This window comes from Schistocerca nitens, chromosome 5, assembly GCF_023898315.1.
Source record: "Schistocerca nitens isolate TAMUIC-IGC-003100 chromosome 5, iqSchNite1.1, whole genome shotgun sequence".
Classification (NCBI taxonomy): Eukaryota; Metazoa; Arthropoda; class Insecta; order Orthoptera; family Acrididae; genus Schistocerca; species Schistocerca nitens.
In genome coordinates, this window is record NC_064618.1 from 192841219 (window position 1) to 192863041 (window position 21823).

Sequence of the window (21823 nt, forward strand, 5' to 3'; positions counted from 1 at the left end):
GTCCTCATCGGATATTTTACTAGATAGGACATTGTTGTTTTTGTTGTTGACATCGTTAGATTACAATTGAGGCTTAGGTCGTTTAATCCACCTACCGCAATTTCTAGCTTATCTTCAGTGTCCTGTAGGATTATATGTTGGGCCGGCCGAAGTGGCCGAGGGGTTCTACGCGCTGCAGTCTGGAACCGTGCGACCGCTACGGTCGCAGGTTCGAATCCTGCCTAGGGCATGGATGTGTGTGATGTCCTTAGGTTAGTTAGGTTTAAGTAGTTCTAAGTTCTAGGGGACTGATGACCTCAGAAGTCCCATAGTGCTCAGAGCCATTTGAACCATTTGATTATATATTCGTCGGCAAAAAGCGTATTTATTTCTAAATTGTATTATTATTATTTTTTATTATTTTATTATGTCTTTATAATAAGACACGAAAATCATGTCGCAAGGCTATTTTTCTCCGATGTATGAGCGTTGCTAAATTCTTGGTAATTTTATCGTCGAAGTTTAAAACGTATTGGATCCAATTTTCTACATGCATCGAACATTTCAAGAAAATTTCAGGAGCGGTGATCTCTCAGGTCAATTTCTGTTAAATTCTCCGACCCTGTTTTAAATGTAGAACATCTGTACAGGATGCAGTCATGATGCCTTGGAACATTATAACATATTACAATTGCAACTTTGATTGTGAATGTTCAACAGTTATGACATCGATATATTTACTTATTGCTACGTTGTAGCCTGTCACCTAAAATTTGAAGATAGGTTACGGTCACTTGTAGTCATATTCTACTAACAGTAGTTAATGTTTTCATGTCTATTGGAAATTACATTTACTATTACAGCTAACTTAAAGTACTACTTGCCTTCCCCAAAAATACTTCTACTATTAATGGTTAAGCCACCGATTACAACACCTAAGTCTGTTTACTGCTACTATTGCAGCACACCCGGATTACCTTCTTTCTCTACTGAATACTATACCTGCTACGACACTAACCGAGCTAGCGTTTTCTCTGCTGAAGCTCATCGTGAGCTCACAAGCATGTTGTATTTTAATTTGCACCTATATTCAGCCACCACCTTATTTCTTCTTCCAGGCGCGAATGGGGCTCGGGAAGATCGACTTTTGGTAATCGTTTGTGTAAGCACGATATATCCAATTTTACCTTCATACTATTGTCGTGAAATATAATATGCAAGTCGATGGAATATGTTTGTTAAATCTTCTCTTGGAATTTCGACAGTAACCCACGCCAAGATGAACATCGCCTTTCTTGTAGCATCTGCTGCTGTATTGGATGAGCATTTCTGTGAAGTCTTCGAGAGAACTAAATGCATTATTGTTGGATCTTCTGAGTTTGCTCTATGAATTTGACCAGCTTAGACACGGGAGTTGTACTCGAGAATAGAGCGAACGCGATTTTTGTAAGCTTCTCTTCATCGAGTGCATTAAACATCCTGAGGGTTCTTCTGATGAACATCAGTCTGGCATCTACCTTTCCTGTAAACAGTGTAATATGTTCGTTCTAATTTAAATTGCTTCGTACGTATACTACCAGGCAACTATAGGTGTGACTGTATCCAGTATTTTTCCGGCAAGCGTATAATCACACAATAAAGAGTAATGATTTTATGTACATAGACTGAAGCGGCTAGTGAAAATTTGTACCAAGGATGGGTATCGAACCTGGGTCTCCTAGTTACTAGGCAGGAGCGTTAGCCACTAAGCCACCTTGGCACAGCGGTTCACGCCTCCCTACTAGATCCAAATCTCAGTGCCGCCGCAGTCTACTCTAAACTTATACACGAGCAGGATTGCCGAGTCTCCCCATGTTCTGGAACAGCACCTCAGCATTGAACTTAAATGGGGCATCCAGCCTGAAACTAAGGTGCAGGTACTTATACAAATGAAATCACAGCTGTATGAAACCAATAAAGTCTTTGAAACTGCCTCATTTCTATAAGTACCTGCTCCTGGGTTTCAGGCTGGAACCCCCATTTGCGTTCTACACTGAGGTACTATTATAGAACTTGGAGAGCCTCGACAGTTCTGTTCGTGAGTAAGGTGGAATTTAAAGTGGACTGTTGTGGCATGAGAATTTGGATCGAGGAGGGAGGCATGTTATGGTAATTCGTGCAGTGGTGTGAACACCTGTGTCTCAGTGGCTTAGTGGCTAAAGCATCTGTCCTACAAGCAAGTGACCTGGGTTCCATTCCAGGCCTTCAGTCTATATATATAAAACCATATCTGTCCCTGAAACTGTCATTTAATCTGAACAGCGAATAAACCACCTATTTATGCTTAATACAATACACTGGGTTATGATGAGGGTTAACTACGAATCCATCCAAAAGACGTTGATCCTCTCCTGATCTCCCTGCATTTCGCTCCAGTTTTCTATCGATGAGGTTAGTATGTATGCAATAGCAGCATCAGCGTCATGTGGCTTCTGGTGTTATGGACTAGACGCTGTATCTGTATTATGAACAGTAGCAGTTCCTATCATTCCCTTTGGATATGACCGAAGATACTCCATCTGAAGAATTCTCTCCGTTAACGACATGGTGTGTTCGATATGCTAAAAAACTTTTCAATTCATTCACAAACCTAGACTGAAATTACATTCACTAGGAAAATGTAATACTTTCTGCTACTCGATTGTTTAAAACTTACCTCTTAAGTTTCTGCAGATTTTCACGAGAATTTTTCGAGCAACATATGTGATTCCCGGTTAGCACCTGTTTTTCTTCATAACGAAATATTTCCTGCTCTTCATATATCAGTGAAATAAGTATGTCTATCATCTAGATGGAAAAGAAGAGAAAACGTAAGTTAAAAATTATACGTAGTTTTTTCCGCTCATCACTTAACACTCACTGAAATTTAATAGCTGAAATCGTTTTTTCTCCAATAGTTTGTGACCTCGTGATTACAAATAACTAAATGAGGTAAAAATCACAAAATAATATCCATATACTGCTAAGTCAAAAGTAAGCGGATGCCAAATCACAGATTTTTTTTTAATATTGTTGGATATACGCACGATACAAATATTAAGAAATACTGTGATGGTTCTCCTGTAGATGAATGTCACTTTAATGTAATATTGCGTCGAATCTAAGACCTATCGAATATCGGTGCCGTTATTAATAAGAAATACTGTGATGGTTCTCCTGTAGATGAATGTAACTTGAATGTAATATTGCGTCGAATCTAAGACCTATCTAATATCGGTGCCGTTATTTATTTAATTTCTTATTGTCGTTTTATAAGCTTATCATATAACTACTGTATAGTACACCGCGTTATGATTAGGTTAACAACGTGTAGCGCGTTGACTTGCTTTCTTTCCTCTACAGCGGAAAAATGCGATAGTGAAGGTAGAGGTAGTATAAATAATGTACATCGGGTGCTTCGTTTACTATTTCCAGATTAAATTTATAGGGAAAGTAAGTAAATGCTGTGCATCGGAACTACCAACGTTTTTACGTTACTGGAACTACCTTCATTCTGTCCAATTCACATGATTATGTAACGGAATGCTTCTTCACACAGAACCCCAGAATTTCTCACATAAAAGTACAGAGATGTAGAGCGTATCACAAAATGTTCAAAAAGTAGGAAGCCAAAAATCTTCGAGAAGGTTCCATTTTAAAACTGCGTGGCAACCTGTTGATAGTAAAACTGAATGTATTTAATACACAAAAAGGGTCTTTTGGAGTGGTAATTAGTTAGTAGTTAGCGAAATGAAATTCCTTACTGCTTAGCCCTGAAAGTAACACCTATTTCCGTATTCAAAATAACTGATTCATTTGCTAACCAACGCACGTTGCAAACGAATTCGCGCCGTTTGAGAGAAGCAAAGGTAGAGTTGGGGAAATAGCTTTACAATAGGAAACGATTTTTAAGTGCCTACATTAGATAACAGAGTAAGGCGTCTGTGTTTCATACAAAAATCTTATACGTCTTACCACGGTACTATCTCGCACGAGCGGTGAACTGGTCGGTCGAAAGAATTCAAGCGATTTCCACTTTAGTCTTAATTGTCGTAAACGGCACTGCTTTAATTTCGTTCTATGTTGTTGTGCTTTAAATGGGTCGTTTAAGAGGCAGCCTGCAGTATTACACTCGCTGCGAGGGAACACGGATTCTCTCTAAACAAAACAAAACAAAACAAAAAGTCCTACAATCTTGTAGCTGACTTGACGGTAACCCTTCTTCAAATGATGCAGTAGGAAAATCTGTTAATGGTTAATGTCCAGTTAGTTAAATTAGCAACCATTAAAATTGCCATAGGAACAGGAAAGTAGGAACTTGTTGGATGTTCATATTCATATTTCATTGTGTATTTGCTACGTAATATTCCTTTATGGGTCTGTTTCCTGGAAATCACCAACGCTTTTCTCTGCTGTAATGTTTCAGCACATCTGTTCTCTCATGCAAGTGTTTCGTTTTATTTCTGTAAAACTATAGATATCGATAATGTCCTGACATTACTGTTTCAGGCCTAAGCTAATAGAAAAACTTCTTGTCTACTGTCGTAGTTCTTTGTAATTTGTGCAGTGTAATACTTTATTTTCACGAGACGGATCTGTTTGGTACACTGATAACACGTTAACGGTAGAGCAAGTAGGAAACCATCGTTTTGTTGATCGAGAAACAATTATTTTTGAGGAAATTAAGCTGAAAATAGAGAGCACAAATAAAGATTAAGGTAATATTTTACGCAATAACGAAAACATTTATAACTCGGCTATACTTTTGCCAAAATAAGTTGATACGAGCAATAGATGGAGTGTAGATTTACATAACACGTCCAGGTAACAAAAAGTGAAGAAAACCAATCATGCGCAGCAAAGGGTCGATCTATAAAGAAGCACATTTACATTTCATTTGAGAGACCAAGATGCTTTCCAGTTAATACTGTTGCTTATGTTTCTAGTATCAAAGAGTTTTCAGAACCGACGAGGTATATGTAACGGTTCAGGTCTAAAAAGGAACATGTGAAAATAAATTGAAATTACTGCGATAAAACTTTTCTTTATAACTACTGTGTCTTGTATCAGTTAAGAGCAACAAATGGAGCTGGATATCAATTAGTAGAATTGATAACAGTTAAATACTGCTCTGTATAATCATGAGTATTGTTTCGTAATGATAAAAATGAAAGATAAGCAGGTGTTTGGAAATTTGTGGTGAGGTCTTATGGGACCAAACTGCTGAGGTCATCGGTCCCTAATCTTACTTAATCAAACTTAAACTAACTTACGCTAAGGACAACACATACCCATGCCCGAGGGAGGACTCGAACCTCCGACGGGGAGAAGCCGCACGGACCGTGACAAGGCGCCCCTGACCGGTCGGCTACCCCGCGCGGCATAAGGAAGTGTCATCCTTATTAAGCTTAATCTCACAAAACACTTTTCTTTCCAATTCGATGATAGGGTATGACTTGTGGTGGTATCTTTCCAATCAAGAAGTAAAATATCGTTTCAACTCCAAGGCATAAGAAATGTAAAGGCACACTTACACCGGCAATAGAAATTACGTATTTAGTGTGCAAATTCTAAACGCTGTTTTCTTTCTGAAAACCAGGCTGCTTTTAGCCAAATTAATTATTTCAGCTGTTGGCTAGCCGATGGCCTATTTTATCTTACGTTAGTTTTTACCTTCTATACCTGCGTCACTTGTTTAACGTAGGAGTGCTTACCGAGTTGCTTAGCGAGCATTCATGTGGTCTTTTTCTCCGTACCTGTGGATACTGCAACGCATATACGTACTAGTGGTGTATTCACATTGTTTCTAGGAACTGGTCTAAACCATTTTGGAGAGGAGCGGATTTTTTGCGTTCTGTGGCTTTTAGGCAACTTTCCACTCAGAGTCCGCTTGGTCGATTCGTTGCTGTTTAGTGTTTTAGAAGTTGATATGGCGAGGTCACCAGCCCTCTTGCATGAAATAAATGTAGACGATGGTGGTTAAAATCTACTAAAACAATAATAAATTCAAACACCGAGCTGTGTCTACAGTTAAGAATTGTGAACTACCACACTGGTATAGTGAAAATCGTAAAAGGCAATACATAAAATACAGATAAAACTAAGTAGAATAACTGCAGGCAATAACATTTATAAAATACGAGTAGAGATACTCATAGGGTGCATTTTACTGTGGCTGCTCGACTACTTAGATACGATGTGTCACCCAGCCACTCTCCAACATATTACTTTGAGAAGGAGCTCTGGCAACACTAAACCTTAAAATATTTGCCACACTCGTCTCGTCGTCGTTTGAAATAGCGAGCAGATCCATTATAAACTTAGGTCTACTCTCAGGTCGTCACAGAAAACAGTTAAAATTTGTGTCGACATCCTTGTTCCACATCTTTGATAAACTGGTAAGTCCTCCCGCGGCAAGAGATAGTCATGTGCAATGTTCCACTCTTAGCCTTGCAATGGTTACATCCTCGGCTCGCCGCGGTCAGGAGGAGGTAAGCCACAGTCGTAATAGAGTAATGTTTGTCAAAATTTCTTAGCTTAAGAGCCAATATTGGCGCTGTAGGGAGACATCTCGGGACGCACTGAAGCGTGGGGAGGGGGTTGGGGAGAATGGTGGCCACCCAAAGAGAAATTCAATTTTCACTGAACCATTGTTGTTGATAGAGGCTTACCACTTACACATTTTGAATCTTCGTGTTATAGGGTATTACACCAGTTATTTTAAAGTCAAAAAGCAAAATAATATATAGAAACTACAGGCATTTTTCTGAAGGCTTGCCGATGATCAATTTTTCGTACCTAAGCGGATTCTGTGGTCCCATGCCGTCGCAACAGGTCTCATGTTTGTGTTTCTGATTTCCGAGCTCGTTTTCTAAGCATCTTCACACCCTAGTGTCTGAAGGAAGGAAGAAAGACTGGGTTTAACATCCTGTCCACATCGAGGTCATTACAGATGGAGCGCAAGCTCGAATTTTGTCAAGGATAGGGACGGAAATCGGCCGTGCGCTTTCAAAGCAACCATCCCGGAATTTGCCTGGACCCATCTGGGGAAATCACGGAAAACCTAAACCTTGATGGCCGTAAGCGGGCTTGAACCGTCGTCCTCAGGAATGGGAGTCCATTGTGCTAACCACTGCGCCACATCGCTTGTTCCTAGTATCTGAGATAATACTACGTGGCTCCAGCAAACCGATTTCAATCAGACTTTTGCATTAGGCCAAATAAGGCAGAACAGTGATGATTTTAAGTAATATAATTTAATTAATTCAAATTCAAATTTGTCACAAAGGGATAGAAGATAGTTTTGTAAGTAAGTGGGTTTGAAAGTCAGTTTTACCTGTTGTATTATGTCTGTTTTTTGGAAGTAAGTAACTCTTACTGGAATTACTTTCCAAAAGGATTTAAAATATTTCTGGCCGATATTAAAATATTTATTTTCCTAACGAGTAGTGTGGCCACTTTTCCCACCGCACGCAATGTTGGCAACAGTGATGCACAGAAGAAACAATGAGGCTGAAGTAAAGTACAAGGACCTACATTTGTAGACCAAAAGCCACGAAAAGGCACTGTTTAGACATAGATATTGTAAACTTAATACTCCCTAAACAAGTGACATAAAGAGAATAAAATCAATGATTTATATCAAACGGCCCATAAACAAAAACGTTTTTTCTAAAAAATAACTGAAGAAACTTCCTGTATCACTCTCACTGACAATACTAGCAGTGTATATCAGAACTAGTGTAACCAGTTCTCGGCAGGCAGCAGAACTGTTCAGGGAAAAAAAACGTCCAGCCGGCCGCTGTGGCCGAGCGGTTCTAGGCGCTTCAGTCCGGAACCGCGCTGCTGCTACGGTCGCAGATTCGAATCCTGCCTCGGGCATGGATGTGTGTGATGTCCTTAGGTTAGTTAGGTTTAAGTAGTTTCTAAGTATAGGGGACTGATGACCTCAGATGTTAAGACCCATAGTGCTTATAGCCTTTTTTTTTGCATCGGCCACTTTACCCGTTCTGGCCACGTTACCTCACCTTCCCAGAGCGATCTTACTATTCAGTGGTAAGTTACAGTGCATATATTAGAGCGTTGTATTAATTAATAACAGTAATTGCAATATGAGACACGAACACAAATGTTTAGAAAATATTTTTGATATTTTCCTTTTACTCGTTGCACTTTATAACAACAGCCTTAACTTAATTTCATATTACTTGCTCCAAACATGTACCACATTTGAAGACGGCCTTCTCTATACTGCACAGCCACGAATACATGTTACTTCCGTTTGACATTTTTACAATACTAGGTGGTCGACGCCAGTTGCCCACGCTGGGTGATTGTCAGCATTGGAAGCTCAACAATAAAATATTACCCCTCTCACTACTGTTAATCCCGTAGTGGCCGCGTACATACGCTCTGCCCCTGACGTAAGAAGCAACCTTTACCTAGCTCACGACCGAATTCACCAACGTCAAATTAAATTAAGCACATCTTAAAATATTTTTGTATCTCTAAGTATCTTTGTATGTTACTAAGCACAAAACTACTCTTTTAAGAAGCTCTTAACATCACTTGACATCTTAGGATCCCACTGTTAGTTGCTAGAAACACATTATTATAAAATACGGCTGAGCAATGCGATCAACACAAACACTGGGTTCGATCCACATGCAGCCCGTGAGCCGCAATTTGACGACCTCTCTAGGGGTTTCATTGACCACAGCGTTTTGCTCTTCACTTTCAGCCACTGAGACCCTACCAAGACACGGCCTTCCGGGTCACGTTTGTATGTAGCGTCGGAAAGCGTGCTTGTAACTTCTGAGAAATTATTAGTTATGTAGAGTGAATGCTCTTCCTAAACAAGCGTGGGTTTCTTTCAGAATAACACATCGATCGTTGAGAATTTCGGTGGTTCTACCAGTGTTTGGGTGAATGGGAGCTCATTCAACACCACGAGTCCTGATGGTGTTAAGATTTTGTTGTCAACGTTTGTCTTCACTGTTCGCTATTGTTCTCAATCAGTCAAAATTTGTTTTCCAAAACTACATAGTCTACAAGTCCTAGATCAACTACTGAATATATTGTATTAAGTAATGTCTGTCGATATCAGCTAAATTACTCCTTAAAAACCCTGTTGGTCATTCAGTCGCGGAGGTTATACCTGTTTAAGCATTTTAAATGGCTCTATGCTTTGTTTTTCCATTTAATTATTAAGGTCTGAAATTGACTACAGGACATTCTGATGCGTCTTATTGGATGACAGAACTCAAGTCTTCAAATACACATCCCAGTCCAAAAAGGCATATACGGTTCAAATGGCTCAGAGCACTATGGGACTTCACATCTGAGGTCATCAGTCTCCTACAACTTAGAACTACTTAAACCTAACTAACCTAAGGACATCACACACATACATGCCCGAGGTAGGATTCGAACCTGCGACCGTTGCGGTCGCGCGGTTCCAGACTGAAGTGCCTAGAACCTCTCGGCCACAACGGCAGGCAAGGCATGCATGACACTACTCTTTATTTCAACTGGGAGTCGGTGGTACCAGTAAAGCAGTTTTTGCAGTAGTGAGAACAGATTCAGATCGGAACGGAAAGGTGGTTGAGCAGCCGGGTTTCATTCCCTTAAAGCGCCACGTTCGTGAAGATGCATTCCCTTTTCTGGCGCTCAATAACTTGTTCATGATCGTATGTACAAGAATTCTTTCATATTAACAGAAATACATATTATAAGATTATTGTCAGATTTGTGATTTTGTATTCGTTCGAATTTGTCAGACAGCAGTTACTTTGGGTTCTTCTGGCCTTAACAGTTTTGCGCTTGTCGTTTTTGATATTATAGGCTTAAGAAGAATTACACTCACCAGTCAGATTTCTAATATTCCGTTTGCGGAACACTCACTTTGAGAAAAGTGTAACTTTAAATTCATTTCAGTTTTACACGTGAGCTTTATAGTGATTACAAGTAACGAATAACCAATTGGTAACTTCCAGTGGCGACTCATAGGAATGGCTTTATTCTCCTTAATTTTGTGAATAGTAACGAATGGCACACACAGCGGCAGACCAGAATCTTTGAGAAACAGTTAGGAGAAGAGACTGCACAAGAATACACTGGATGACAAAAAGAAGAAAAAAACGAAGGAATCGTGCAAATGGGACGGAAATCGGCAGATATGATGTGCATACCCAGATAAATAAATGAGTACAGTTTCAGGAATAATGTATGGTTTACTCAAGAGACGGAGCATTACAAACTAAGCAAGTCAATAATGCGTTGGTTACCTCTGGCCCTTATTCGAGCAGTTTTTCGGCTTCGAACTGATTGAGTTGACAGAGTTGTTGGATATCCTCCTTATGGACGTCGTGCCATATTCTGTCCAATTGGCACTTTAGATCGTAAAACTCCCAAAGTGACTGGAGTGCCCTGCCAATGATATTCCAAACGGTGTCAGTTGGGGAGAGATCTGGCGACATGGTTGGCCAAGGAAAGAACGAAGGACAGAAGCAGAAACTCTCGCTGTGTGCAGGCGGATATTATCTTGCTGAAATGTAATCCCAGGACGGCTTGCCATGAAGGCGACAAAACAGAGCGTAGAATGTTTTTAGATTGTATTTCTGTGCGGTCTCTTCACTTTGTGAAGGGTAAGTTTACCGCACTCCTCTGGCCACCCAGTATTCCGCATGTAAACCCAATCGACAATCAATCTGTGGGACCAGCTCGATCGGGCTGTACGCACCGTGGATCCTCAACCCAGAAACCGAGGGCTGCAGTCATTGGCACTGGCTCATTATCCCCTTCAATACCTTCCAGAGCCTTATTGACTCCTAGAGAACATCTCGCAGCGGTCCAGTGACCATGCAGGCTTAGACAGATGGTGACATTAACGTGCCTGGACAGTGTAAACGTAGCAGTGGAGCCAGCATATGCACCTAATTTTCAGATTAAATCTCATTTTGTTGCTAAGAACTTAAAGTTCAGGACCGTTTCAGAGTATACAAAAATGTGTATTGAACGGATGATTGTAGACGGCGACCATCGTTACGCTAAGAATTACATCTTTGTAGCCCCTTAATTTTCGCTCCTGCAAAGGGTAACTGTTCGCCTCATAAATTTAGTCAGAGTTCATTTCATTAGAGCTTGCTGAGAAAATGGCTGTAATCAGTTACAGGTAAAGCACATTTTTTTTTTGTTTGCTTAGCTAACATAAATCAAAGAAGACAGCACGTAATTTTCAAAGGTAGTCCTTGTAACGACCAGAGAAATTTTCAGGACTCAAAAAAGGTCTCAATGATGTGTATTTACTCACACTGCACTGTCCATTAGAGATAACATGTAACAGGTGTTTGCAACCTCTGTTATGGCTGCCTATAAACTTTTTGCAGATATTCACTACCAAGTTTTTACAAGAGTTAATCATATAGTAGTTGAAAATTTACGTCGGGTTACTTAATAGTGTATTCATGGAATACTTAGTAATTGGAATATTAATTCTAATACAGTGCTACCCACCGGCGGAAAACTTTATCAAGTGACTTAGTAGCAACCAGTGTCCGGAGAGACTGAAGGACGAGCTACTTACGGTGAAAGAACTCGTTTATTATTGTGTCTTGAAGATCCTTGTTATTATTTAATGAATTCGTTGGCAGTAATACACTTTTTAATAAGGGACGTAGAACTGAAACTTTTGTAGCATCGGCAAGAGAAGTTGAAAACGCAAAGTGAGGAAGGGACACGGTCACTCCGTGTGCAGCTGCCACGGCACTGTCTGGTCGCCTTCTGTGCGCCTCTTCTGGCTCTGTCTCAAAAGGAAGCTTTTAGTTGAGAAGTGGGCCGCGTGCTTTTCTGTCGAAATACGGGCTTTGTTCGTGTGTCTGCGCTAAGGGATAAAGGGAAGGAAGAAAGCGAGCGGGCAACCTGCAGATAGCTGAAGTGCGCGTCTGCTGAGGAAAGCGTCCCACTGCCGTTAGAGCCGTCGAAAGCAGTACTGCCAGAGAGTACTTTCACAGAGTCCTTTTACAATCTGACGTTTCTTCTAAATTTTAGCGGTTTCTATCAAAGTCAGCTGACACTGCTGGCAATAACAGTTCTGTGAACAAATAATTTTCACCCTGCAAACTTACAAATGAAATCTATTGTCCGATACAATCGTAATAACTTGAAAGAATCAGATTGGACCACCATCAGCTGTCCTCTTAAGACATATGTCGTGGTTTAGTCTCATCTCTGCGGAAACCTCATTGACAGTGCTGAGAATTGCCAACGCCACCGAAACCGACTATTTCCTTTGAAACTGTAAATCTATCTTGGCAGTCGGTGTGTATTTGTCTTCACATGAAAATTGAGTGATCTATGGCTAGTTGTCAATCGCAATGGAAACTGCCGGGTGGATATCAATTACAAAGGCACCCATACTGTCGCAAGGCATTAACCGCCATGATATGGAAATCACAGATGGAAATCCGTTCCGTCTGAAGATGACCCTGAACAGTTTCGAAAACAAGTTAACGTAATAAACTAATTTTGATAACGTGTGAGGTTGCAGTTAGCGGTATTTATACTGAAATCAGTGTGACTGTTCCGGATAATAAATTATTTTGAAGACAATCAATCACCGTGCGTCTCAAGATGACAAATTTATAGTTGCCGCATTCGGACAGCACACTTCGTAGAGGTTAGGCTGGCTCCTATTGTACGGATAACCAAAGGAATGCATGAATTCAGAGCGACGGGATTTGATCAAATGTTCTCTCTTCAGAAGTTACATCGGATAATGTGCACCTTAATTCCATTGACTTCAACTACTTATATGTTGTGCCATATGTTTAGGTTATTAGTCAAAGGTCGACTTTGGTTTTGATTCGAACAAGTTTGTGGTATTTCTTGACAGAGAAAAGACGTTCGACGATGTAAAATGGTGCAATATGTTTGAAATTCTGCGAGAAATAGGGGTAATCTATAGGGAAAGACGGGTAATATACAATATGCACAAGAACCAAGAGGGAATAGTAAGAGCGGACCACCAAGAACGAAACGCTTGGATTGAAAAGGGTGTAAGACAGAGATTTAATATTTCAAGTATACTGTTCAATCTGTGCATCGAAAAGGCAATGATGGAAATAAAAGAAAGGTTCAGGAGTGGGATTACAGTTCAAGGAGAAAGGATATCAATGATGCGGTTCACTGATGACACTGCTATCCTGTGTGAATCTGAAGAAGAAATACATGATCTAGTGAATGGAGCGGAGAGTCTAATGAGTACAGAATATCGATTGAGAGTAAATCGAAGAAAGACTAATGAGAAGTAGGAGAAATGAGAATAGCGAGGAAGTTAACATCAGGACTGATGTTCACGAAGTAGATGAAGTTAAGGAATTCTACTACCTAGGCAGCAAAATAACCAATGACGGATGGAGCAAGGAGGACATCAAAAGCAGACTAGCATTGGAAAAAAGAGCATTCCTGCTCAAGAGAAGTGTACTAGTATCAAACACAAGCCTTGATTTGTGGAAGAAATTTCTGAGAATATACATTTGCAGCGCAGCATTGTGTGGTAGTGAAAAATGGACTGTGGGAAGACCGGAACAGAAGAGAATCGAAGCATTTGAGATGTGGTGCTACAGACAAAGGTAGAAAATTAGGTGGCCTGATAAGGTAAGGAATGAGGAAGTACTGCCCAGAATCGGAGAGGAAAGGAATATGGGGAAAACACTAACAAGGAGAAGAGACAGGATAATGGGACATCTGTTAAGACATCAGGGAATGAATGACGTCCATGGTTCTAGAGGGAGCTGTAGAGGGCAAAGATCGGAATACATGCAGCAGATAATTGAGGAACTAGATTACAAGTGCTACTCTGAGGTGAAGAGATTAGCACAGGAGAGAAATTCGTGGCGAGCCACATCAAACCAGTTAGAAGACTGATGACTGAAAACAAAAAAAATCAAAAACGAGGAATAAGACAGCAGTTATCCGTTATGACAGATGAAAGATATGAACGGGAAGCGGTAGTTCAGAATGAGAAGGGAATCTGCCAACGGTGCAGCCCATCCACTGTTCAATCTGTACATTCAACAAGCTGTAGAGGAAACCATGGAACAATTTGAAAAGGAAATTAATATTCAGGGAGAAGAATTAAAACGTTTAAGGTTTTCCAATGACATTATAATTCTACCGAGACATGGAAGGGTGGTTAGACAGTATCGCCAGAGTCTTAGATTATAAAACCAGCATCAACGAAGTAAACCAAGGGTAACGGTATGTAGTCGAATGAAAACAGGCAATGCTGACGGGATTAGATTGGAAAATGGCACTGAAAGGCCGGCCGCAGTGGCCGAGTGGTTCTAGGCACTTCAGTCTGGAACCGCGCGACCGCTACGGTCACAGGTTCCAATACTGCCTCGGGCATGGATGTGTATGGTGTCCTTAGAATAGTTAGGTTTAAGTAGTTCTAAGTTCTAGGGGACTGATGACCTCAGATGTTAATTCCCATAGTGCTTAGAGCCATTTGATTTGGCACTGAAAGTGATAGATGAGTTTTGCTATTTGCCAGAAGAAAATTGGTTATGGTAAAACTGGAGAGGCAAAAACAGCGTGTCTTATTGTGTCATTCGCACTAGAATAAGAAGCCGATTTCCAACAGGCGTAGGCGTTTGTTCACTGCCCACGACGACCGTTTCCTGAGTATGCTGGGCGGGTGTTGATTTACTTTAGGATTGAACTTACTGTAGACAGAATATAGAAAAACTGCCAGTGAACTGACGCTTCCTTTTGGCGCACTAGCAACGGCACTGCTGAGGGCCGTTGAGGGCTTTCAATGGAGATATCAAATTGTAAGTATTAAATAATTATAGTCAGACTATCTACACTGACACGTTGGAATGTGGCCCGTACCTGCTGGAAGGAGAGAGTGTCGGGCAAGGGTCGATCCCCCAGCCACCAGGTGATAAGAGCAGCCGGCCTGGACCCCTCGGCTCGGCACTCTATGCTGTGCACGCGACCGGCCGACAGCGGCTCCTCTGGTGGCTCAAGTCGGACGTTGGTCACCCGCACTGTCGGAACAAAACACACACACACTACGATGCAGACTCTCGTCGAACAGACACGGTAAACTAGCACACTACTCCAGCACGCAGCTACACTCAGTGAGGCAGGTTGTGGTTAGTGGGGAAGGGTGAGTCTCACAGCTCTATCATGTCCACGATTTCCATTGCTACTCACAAAAGGTGTTTGAGGAGGAAAGCCCAACGATTTAACTAAGAGAGGCTTTCAATACGTAATGCAGCACACTTTTTTATGAAAACAGTTGGTATTATTCGGAATTCCACTACTGGTCGACGTCAGAGCCAACGTCTTGCGACATCAGCAACCTTCTCATCATTCGCGTACTGCTTCCCGTGAAATGCATCCTTCATTGGGACAAATAGATGGAAGGCAGGAGGTGCGAGATACGTGCTGTTGGATGAACTAGGAAGTACAGTCCAATGAAGTTTTGTGATCTCCGGTCTCGTATGCGGACTTGCGTGAATCCTTAGGTATAATTGTGATCCGTCCATCACCTAGAATGAGAGTGTCCACACGTTCCAGCACTGCAGGTGTCACAGCTGTGTGCGGCCAGCCGGCAGGCGCGAGGTGGAACGAGTTTGCGCGACCTTGTTGCGATGATGAGGGACGGCTCGTCCTACCGCTCACCGTGCTTTTGTTCACTGCTAAGTCTCTATACACATTCTACGCTATGAATATCTGCAATGCTCCGGTTTTGTCTAAATAAATCTCCCTCTTTGGAACACACCTCCGTTGCGGAAGCTATTTTGGCCGATACTTATAACGACTCCACCTATCGGAACCGTTTGGAACTGTAGGGGGTGAAACGGAAAATTTCCACAATGTCCCACAACAAAGTCTTTAGTTTTTCAATCGAAATTGGCGGAGAAAAAGTACATTGGATTATTTATTCAATGCCTTTCGTATACAGTATATGTTGCACGTGCCCGGGGCTCCCCCGCTATCAACTGCCTTGCAAAGTCCTGTATTACTGGAGAAAATTAACCGTTACCAGTTCTGAAACCAAGATGAAACTTAAATTCCTTCACGCAGGTACAGCAGTTCATCAGAATTTCTAACATGACAACGTTTCCATCCTCGTCCGTAACTGCCGCGCGGGGTAGCCGCACGGTCTCGGGCGCCTGGTACGGTCGGTGCGGCTCCCCAAGTCGGAGGTTCGAATCCTCCTTCGGGCATGGGTGTGTTGTTGTCCATAGCCTAAATTAGTTTAAGTTAGATTAAGCAGTGTGCAGGCTTAGGGACCAATGACCTCAGCAGTTTGGTCCCATAAGACCTTAATTCAAATTATCGTCTGTAATTATTTTTATTACACTCGTGTGTGCAAATTTTAGCTATTATGTCATTGTAGTGGCATCATAGACGAAATAAGCCAACAGTGGTTAATCAAGGAAAACTGATTAGTGGAGATGCCAATCTTAAGTTCCAAATCTAACATTTGTCAGAAAAATCTTAAAACAATGTATCTCATTTTGTAAATACCGGTAACTTATTTGTACCCAGAAAAATGAGAAGGTATTCTGATACCTCAGAATTATGCTGCAATAAAGTAATGCGACACATCTGCAAAGGAATGATTTACTACGAATATTCGAAAATTTGTGTTTCAAAATGCCATTAAGACTGAGACAATAAGTTGTGCTTGTGATACTACAATCACAGAAATACTGCGGAAATATTTTAAGCAATAAAACTGTAGACAACAAGAATTAGTCATATCCCAAATTTTTAGAAGGGAATTACAAAATTTAAGTGAAGAAATCTCTCTCTGTATTTTGTTTCTTACACAACTAGATTCTTGTGACCAGATACTACGAAGTTTACCCTAGAACTCACTGTGCCATTGTAAATGGAATGTCAGCATCTTCAACTGGCCTTTCTGTTCTGCAACTGAAAAAATGGCTCGGTCTTCGGATGAAGTATGGCAAGACATAGATCAGCAATGGTCTTTCGGACACATTTTTCTGTTCTTCTGTTTCAGAGCGAGAATTTCTTAATAGCTATTAGAAACGCATTAGTGTGAGACACTTTGATCTTACTTAATCTGGAGATACACTCCTGGAAATTGAAATAAGAACACCGTGAATTCATTGTCCCAGGAAGGGGAAACTTTATTGACACATTCCTGGGGTCAGATACATCACATGATCACACTGACAGAACCACAGGCACATAGACACAGGCAACAGAGCATGCACAATGTCGGCACTAGTACAGTGTATATCCACCTTTCGCAGCAATGCAGGCTGCTATTCTCCCATGGAGACGATCGTAGAGATGCTGGATGTAGTCCTGTGGAACGGCTTGCCATGCCATTTCCACCTGGCGCCTCAGTTGGACCAGCGTTCGTGCTGGACGTGCAAACCGCGTGAGACGACGCTTCATCCAGTCCCAAACATGCTCAATGTGGGACAGATCCGGAGATCTTGCTGGCCAGGGTAGTTGACTTACACCTTCTAGAGCACGTTGGGTGGCACGGGATACATGCGGACGTGCATTGTCCTGTTGGAACAGCAAGTTCCCTTGCCGGTCTAGGAATGGTAGAACGATGGGTTCGATGACGGTTTGGATGTACCGCGCACTATTCAGTGTCCCCTCGACGATCACCAGTGGTGTACGGCCAGTGTAGGAGATCGCTCCCCACACCATGATGCCGGGTGTTGGCCCTGTGTGCCTCGGTCGTATGCAGTCCTGATTGTGGCGCTCACCTGCACGGCGCCAAACACGCGTACGACCATCATTGGCACCAAGGCAGAAGCGACTCTCATCGCTGAAGACGACACGTCTCCATTCGTCCCTCCATTCACGCCTGTCGCGACACCACTGGAGGCGGGCTGCACGATGTTGGGGCGTGAGCGGAAGACGGCCTAACGGTGTGCGGGACCGTAGCCCAGCTTCATGGAGACGGTTGCGAATGGTCCGCGCCGATACCGCAGGAGCAACAGTGTCCCTAATTTGCTGGGAAGTGGCGGTGCGGTCCCCTACGGCACTGCGTAGGATCCTACGGTCTTGGCGTGCATCCGTACGTCGCTGCGGTCCGGTCCCAGGTCGACGGGCACGTGCACCTTCCGCCGACCACTGGCGACAACATCGATATACTGTGGAGACCTCACGCCCTACGTGTTGAGCAATTCGGCGGTACGTCCACCCGGTCTCCCGCATGCCCACTATACGCCCTCGCTCAAAGTCCGTCAACTGCACATACGGTTCACGTCCACGCTGTCGCGGCATGCTACCAGTGTTAAAGACTGCGATGGAGCTCCGTATGCCACGGCAAACTGGCTGACACTGACGGCGGCGGTGCACAAATGCTGCGCAGCTAGCGCCATTCGACGGCCAACACCGCGGTTCCTGGTGTCTCCGCTGTGCCGTGCGTGTGATCATTGCTTGTACAGCCCTCTCGCAGTGTCCGGAGCAAGTATGGTGGGTCTGACACACCGGTGTCAATGTGTTCTTTTGTCCATTTCCAGGAGTGTATTATACACCTGCGTTGAGAACAATGTTCCACCAGCATTTTTAAAATTAACTGTATGCCTTAGAATTACATGGAATGTGTTCATAGCTTTACTGACTAAACAATCTTACGTAAATCTTGCGAATAAAAGTCATTGACACGTGGCACTTAGAACTCCATACGAAAGGACTGCTTGACGCCAAAGACCAGTAGTGAATGTTTGCACGATTTCCTCCATGATGTGGCAACTGGAACAACTCTTGGGACACGCAGCAGGATACAGGAAACCCAACAGCACTGTAAAGGGTTTGTGACGTTGGGACGTTTGACATTTTCACTCTTCGATTGCAATAGCTAGCGGAAATATTGTCGTATCAGAAAATAACACTTAACAACCATTTTCATATGTTAGTGCAGTATAAAAATAACGCTATAAATAAGATGAGGACATTAGGCCTACTGCCATAAAATTGTATTTCGAAGACTGGAGGAACATATTCGTAGCTATTCTGTTTTATCAAACCACATTTTACGCAGTACAAATTGACACGAGGGTTTTGCTGACATAATCCTGTTGCACTTTAGTCTCTGTACAAGGTACGTGTGCTACAATATTGGCCATAGAGTTTATTTGTTTTACATCGTTAACAGTGGGCAAATTAAACTGGTTTGTTGATATAACTTTCCACCACTTATAAGGTGTGCTGTAACAGTTAATAACCAGTTTGGTGACCATTTGCACAAATCCGCCCTCAACGGCGGGTAGTTTTCAGCTCTGCATGTCCGTAATTCTAGAGATGGCAAAAATCTGAAACAGTGGTTACCACGCCCCAAGTAGGTAGTGCACAGAAACGTTGCTTCCTTTTTTTATTTACAGACTTATTATTAGTAAGTAGGGGATTTTATTTGCCAGTGAACGGATCTGATAAGGGTGAACTACAGCGTGCACTTTTAATGTCTTCAGTAGTGCTGACTCTGTAGCATAGATAATAGTCTACCCGCTTCATCTGGTAAGCAATCGTCACCAGAAACACATCTACCTTCTTTATAGGTTCACGCGTAGCCGCCATCACATGTATATCTCGTTCGCATAAGATGAACACAAAGCTGAGTTCAAGGAATATTTCATTTTAGGTTGCTGTGGCCTGCTGCTATAAGAAACTACGATTGTTACTGTTTCCAAAAAGGTATCGCCGACCACGTAATCGAAAACTAATGGATGTTTCTCACTACTTATGCGCAGTATGTTATATTTAATTACGATAAGGATCGTTCCCAGTCATTACTTCGTGAATCTTTGTGCATTTCGATTCTGACGTTCCTGTAGCCAAAATCACCCACTTTATTTTGAAATGTCACCTCCTTCCAGCTCCCATTTCACTCCAAGGCTGTTGCAAAGCTAAGAACCTCATATATATATATATATATATATATATATATATATATATATATATATATATATATATATATATATATTATATGGCATGCGATATTTCATCCCAATTTAAGACAAAAGTGTATCTAGCAAAGCCGAACGGTTCTAGGCGCTACAGTCTGGAACCGCGCGACCGCTACGATCGCAGGTTCGAATCCTGCCTCGGACATGGATGTGTGTGATGCCCTTAGGTTCGTTAGGTTTAAGTAGTTCTAAGTTCTAGGGGACTGATGACCTCAGAAGTTAAGTCCCATAGTGCTCACACCCATTTGAACCATTTTTACCTAGCAAAACCTAGTCCTACCAACAGGTATAATAGAAATTCGATTTAAAAAACGAGGCTCTGGCAACGTTGTAACTGCAGGCCACATGACCATAAACAGGTAATATGAACTCTAAACTAACTGTTCCATTAGCTCAGCGAGACGAGACAATGACATGTGCGAGTCGCTTTTGCACTATTTTTGTTTGTGGGTAAAGCATCAAACTTTATCAATACGCACATTCACAATGCTATATCTTGCGTATTTCTCCCTGTCAATGTTACATTTATTTTAATATTAAAACATTCCATGAAATTCTTAGAGACGTAAACGGTCACTACGTTTCGTCCATGACACAAATGAAGCTAACATAAAATAACATTGAATACGGTAACCTTTTCTGTATCCAACGAGATACAACAAAACACACACACACACACAACAAGTAGGCTACACTAGACTGACATTATGCTACGCACAATAATTCCATTCTGTATTTTGACGTCCAGGCTTGTCTACACAGAGCCGGTATGTACATGTGCGATCAATGTTCACTTTAGAGAAGATTTTTGAAAGCGACCACCTTGCATTTGCAAACACTTCGTCACTCGAGAATGAAATTTTCACTCTGCAGCGGAGTGTGCGCTGATATGAAACTTCCCGGCACACAGTTTTAATCTGCCAGGAAGTTTCACTTCGTCACTCTCTCGATCGTACTTTGCTGGACCCTACGCTACGCACCTGCACCCACTTCTGCTGAAGCGGCATGCACGCGAGCTATAAATTCGTGTACATCCATTGGTGGAATACTAAAAACTTTTTTTTAAGTGCCCCCACAGATAAAACCTCTTTGATTAAGGTCCATGGAACGTGGAGGCCGAAACATGGTACCTCCACGACCAATCTGTTTCCATGGAAACGCATCATTTAAAAAGTTATGCACATTCATTCCAATGTGTAGTGGTGCACCATAATGATCAGCCTAAGCTGTCGCCGGCCGAAGTGGCCGTGCGGTTAAAGGCGCTGCAGTCTGGAACCGCAAGACCGCTACGGTCGCAGGTTCGAATCCTGCCTCGGGCATGGATGTTTGTGATGTCCTTAGGTTAGTTAGGTTTAACTAGTTCTAAGTTCTAGGGGACTAATGACCTCAGCAGTTGAGTCCCATAGTGCTCAGAGCCATTTGAACCTAAGCTGTCGCCGAACACCAAGTGAAATGCTTTCTGCTGCGCCTGGCAACGTATACGATAAATGGACGCATTCAGATTGTATGGGAATAAGTATGGGGCGAAAAGCACTCTTCCCACGATTCCAGCCCACAGATTTATGCCAAAGTGTTCCCGGAAACCATATTGACGGATGACATGCGAGTTTTGTTCTGATCAGTAATGGATATTGTGGAGGTTGAGTGAAGCTAGATTCGTCCGTATATACACTGCATCAGCGGCCAGCATAACTGGTTTACGCAGACTATCTGTAACAAAGATGTCATCACTCCAACCATCAACTGCCAACTTGACAGTTGTTTGGAGTGCTGACATCACAGTTACAGATAGTCTGCGTAAGCCAGTTATGTTGGCCACTGATGCGGAGTAGGTATATGGATCGTGACAA

At 42.2% G+C, this 21823-nt stretch overlaps 1 protein-coding gene across 1 annotated transcript in view; it reads right to left on the reverse strand.

Moving 5' to 3' along the window:
• Positions 1 to 21823, reverse strand: part of LOC126260339 (synaptogenesis protein syg-2-like) — a 138695-nt gene that overhangs the window by 86738 nt on the left and 30134 nt on the right. The window contains exon 6 of the mRNA XM_049957664.1: positions 14893 to 15050. Within this exon, the coding sequence (XP_049813621.1) occupies positions 14893 to 15050 (158 nt within the window). The remainder of the gene's footprint in view (positions 1 to 14892; positions 15051 to 21823) is intronic.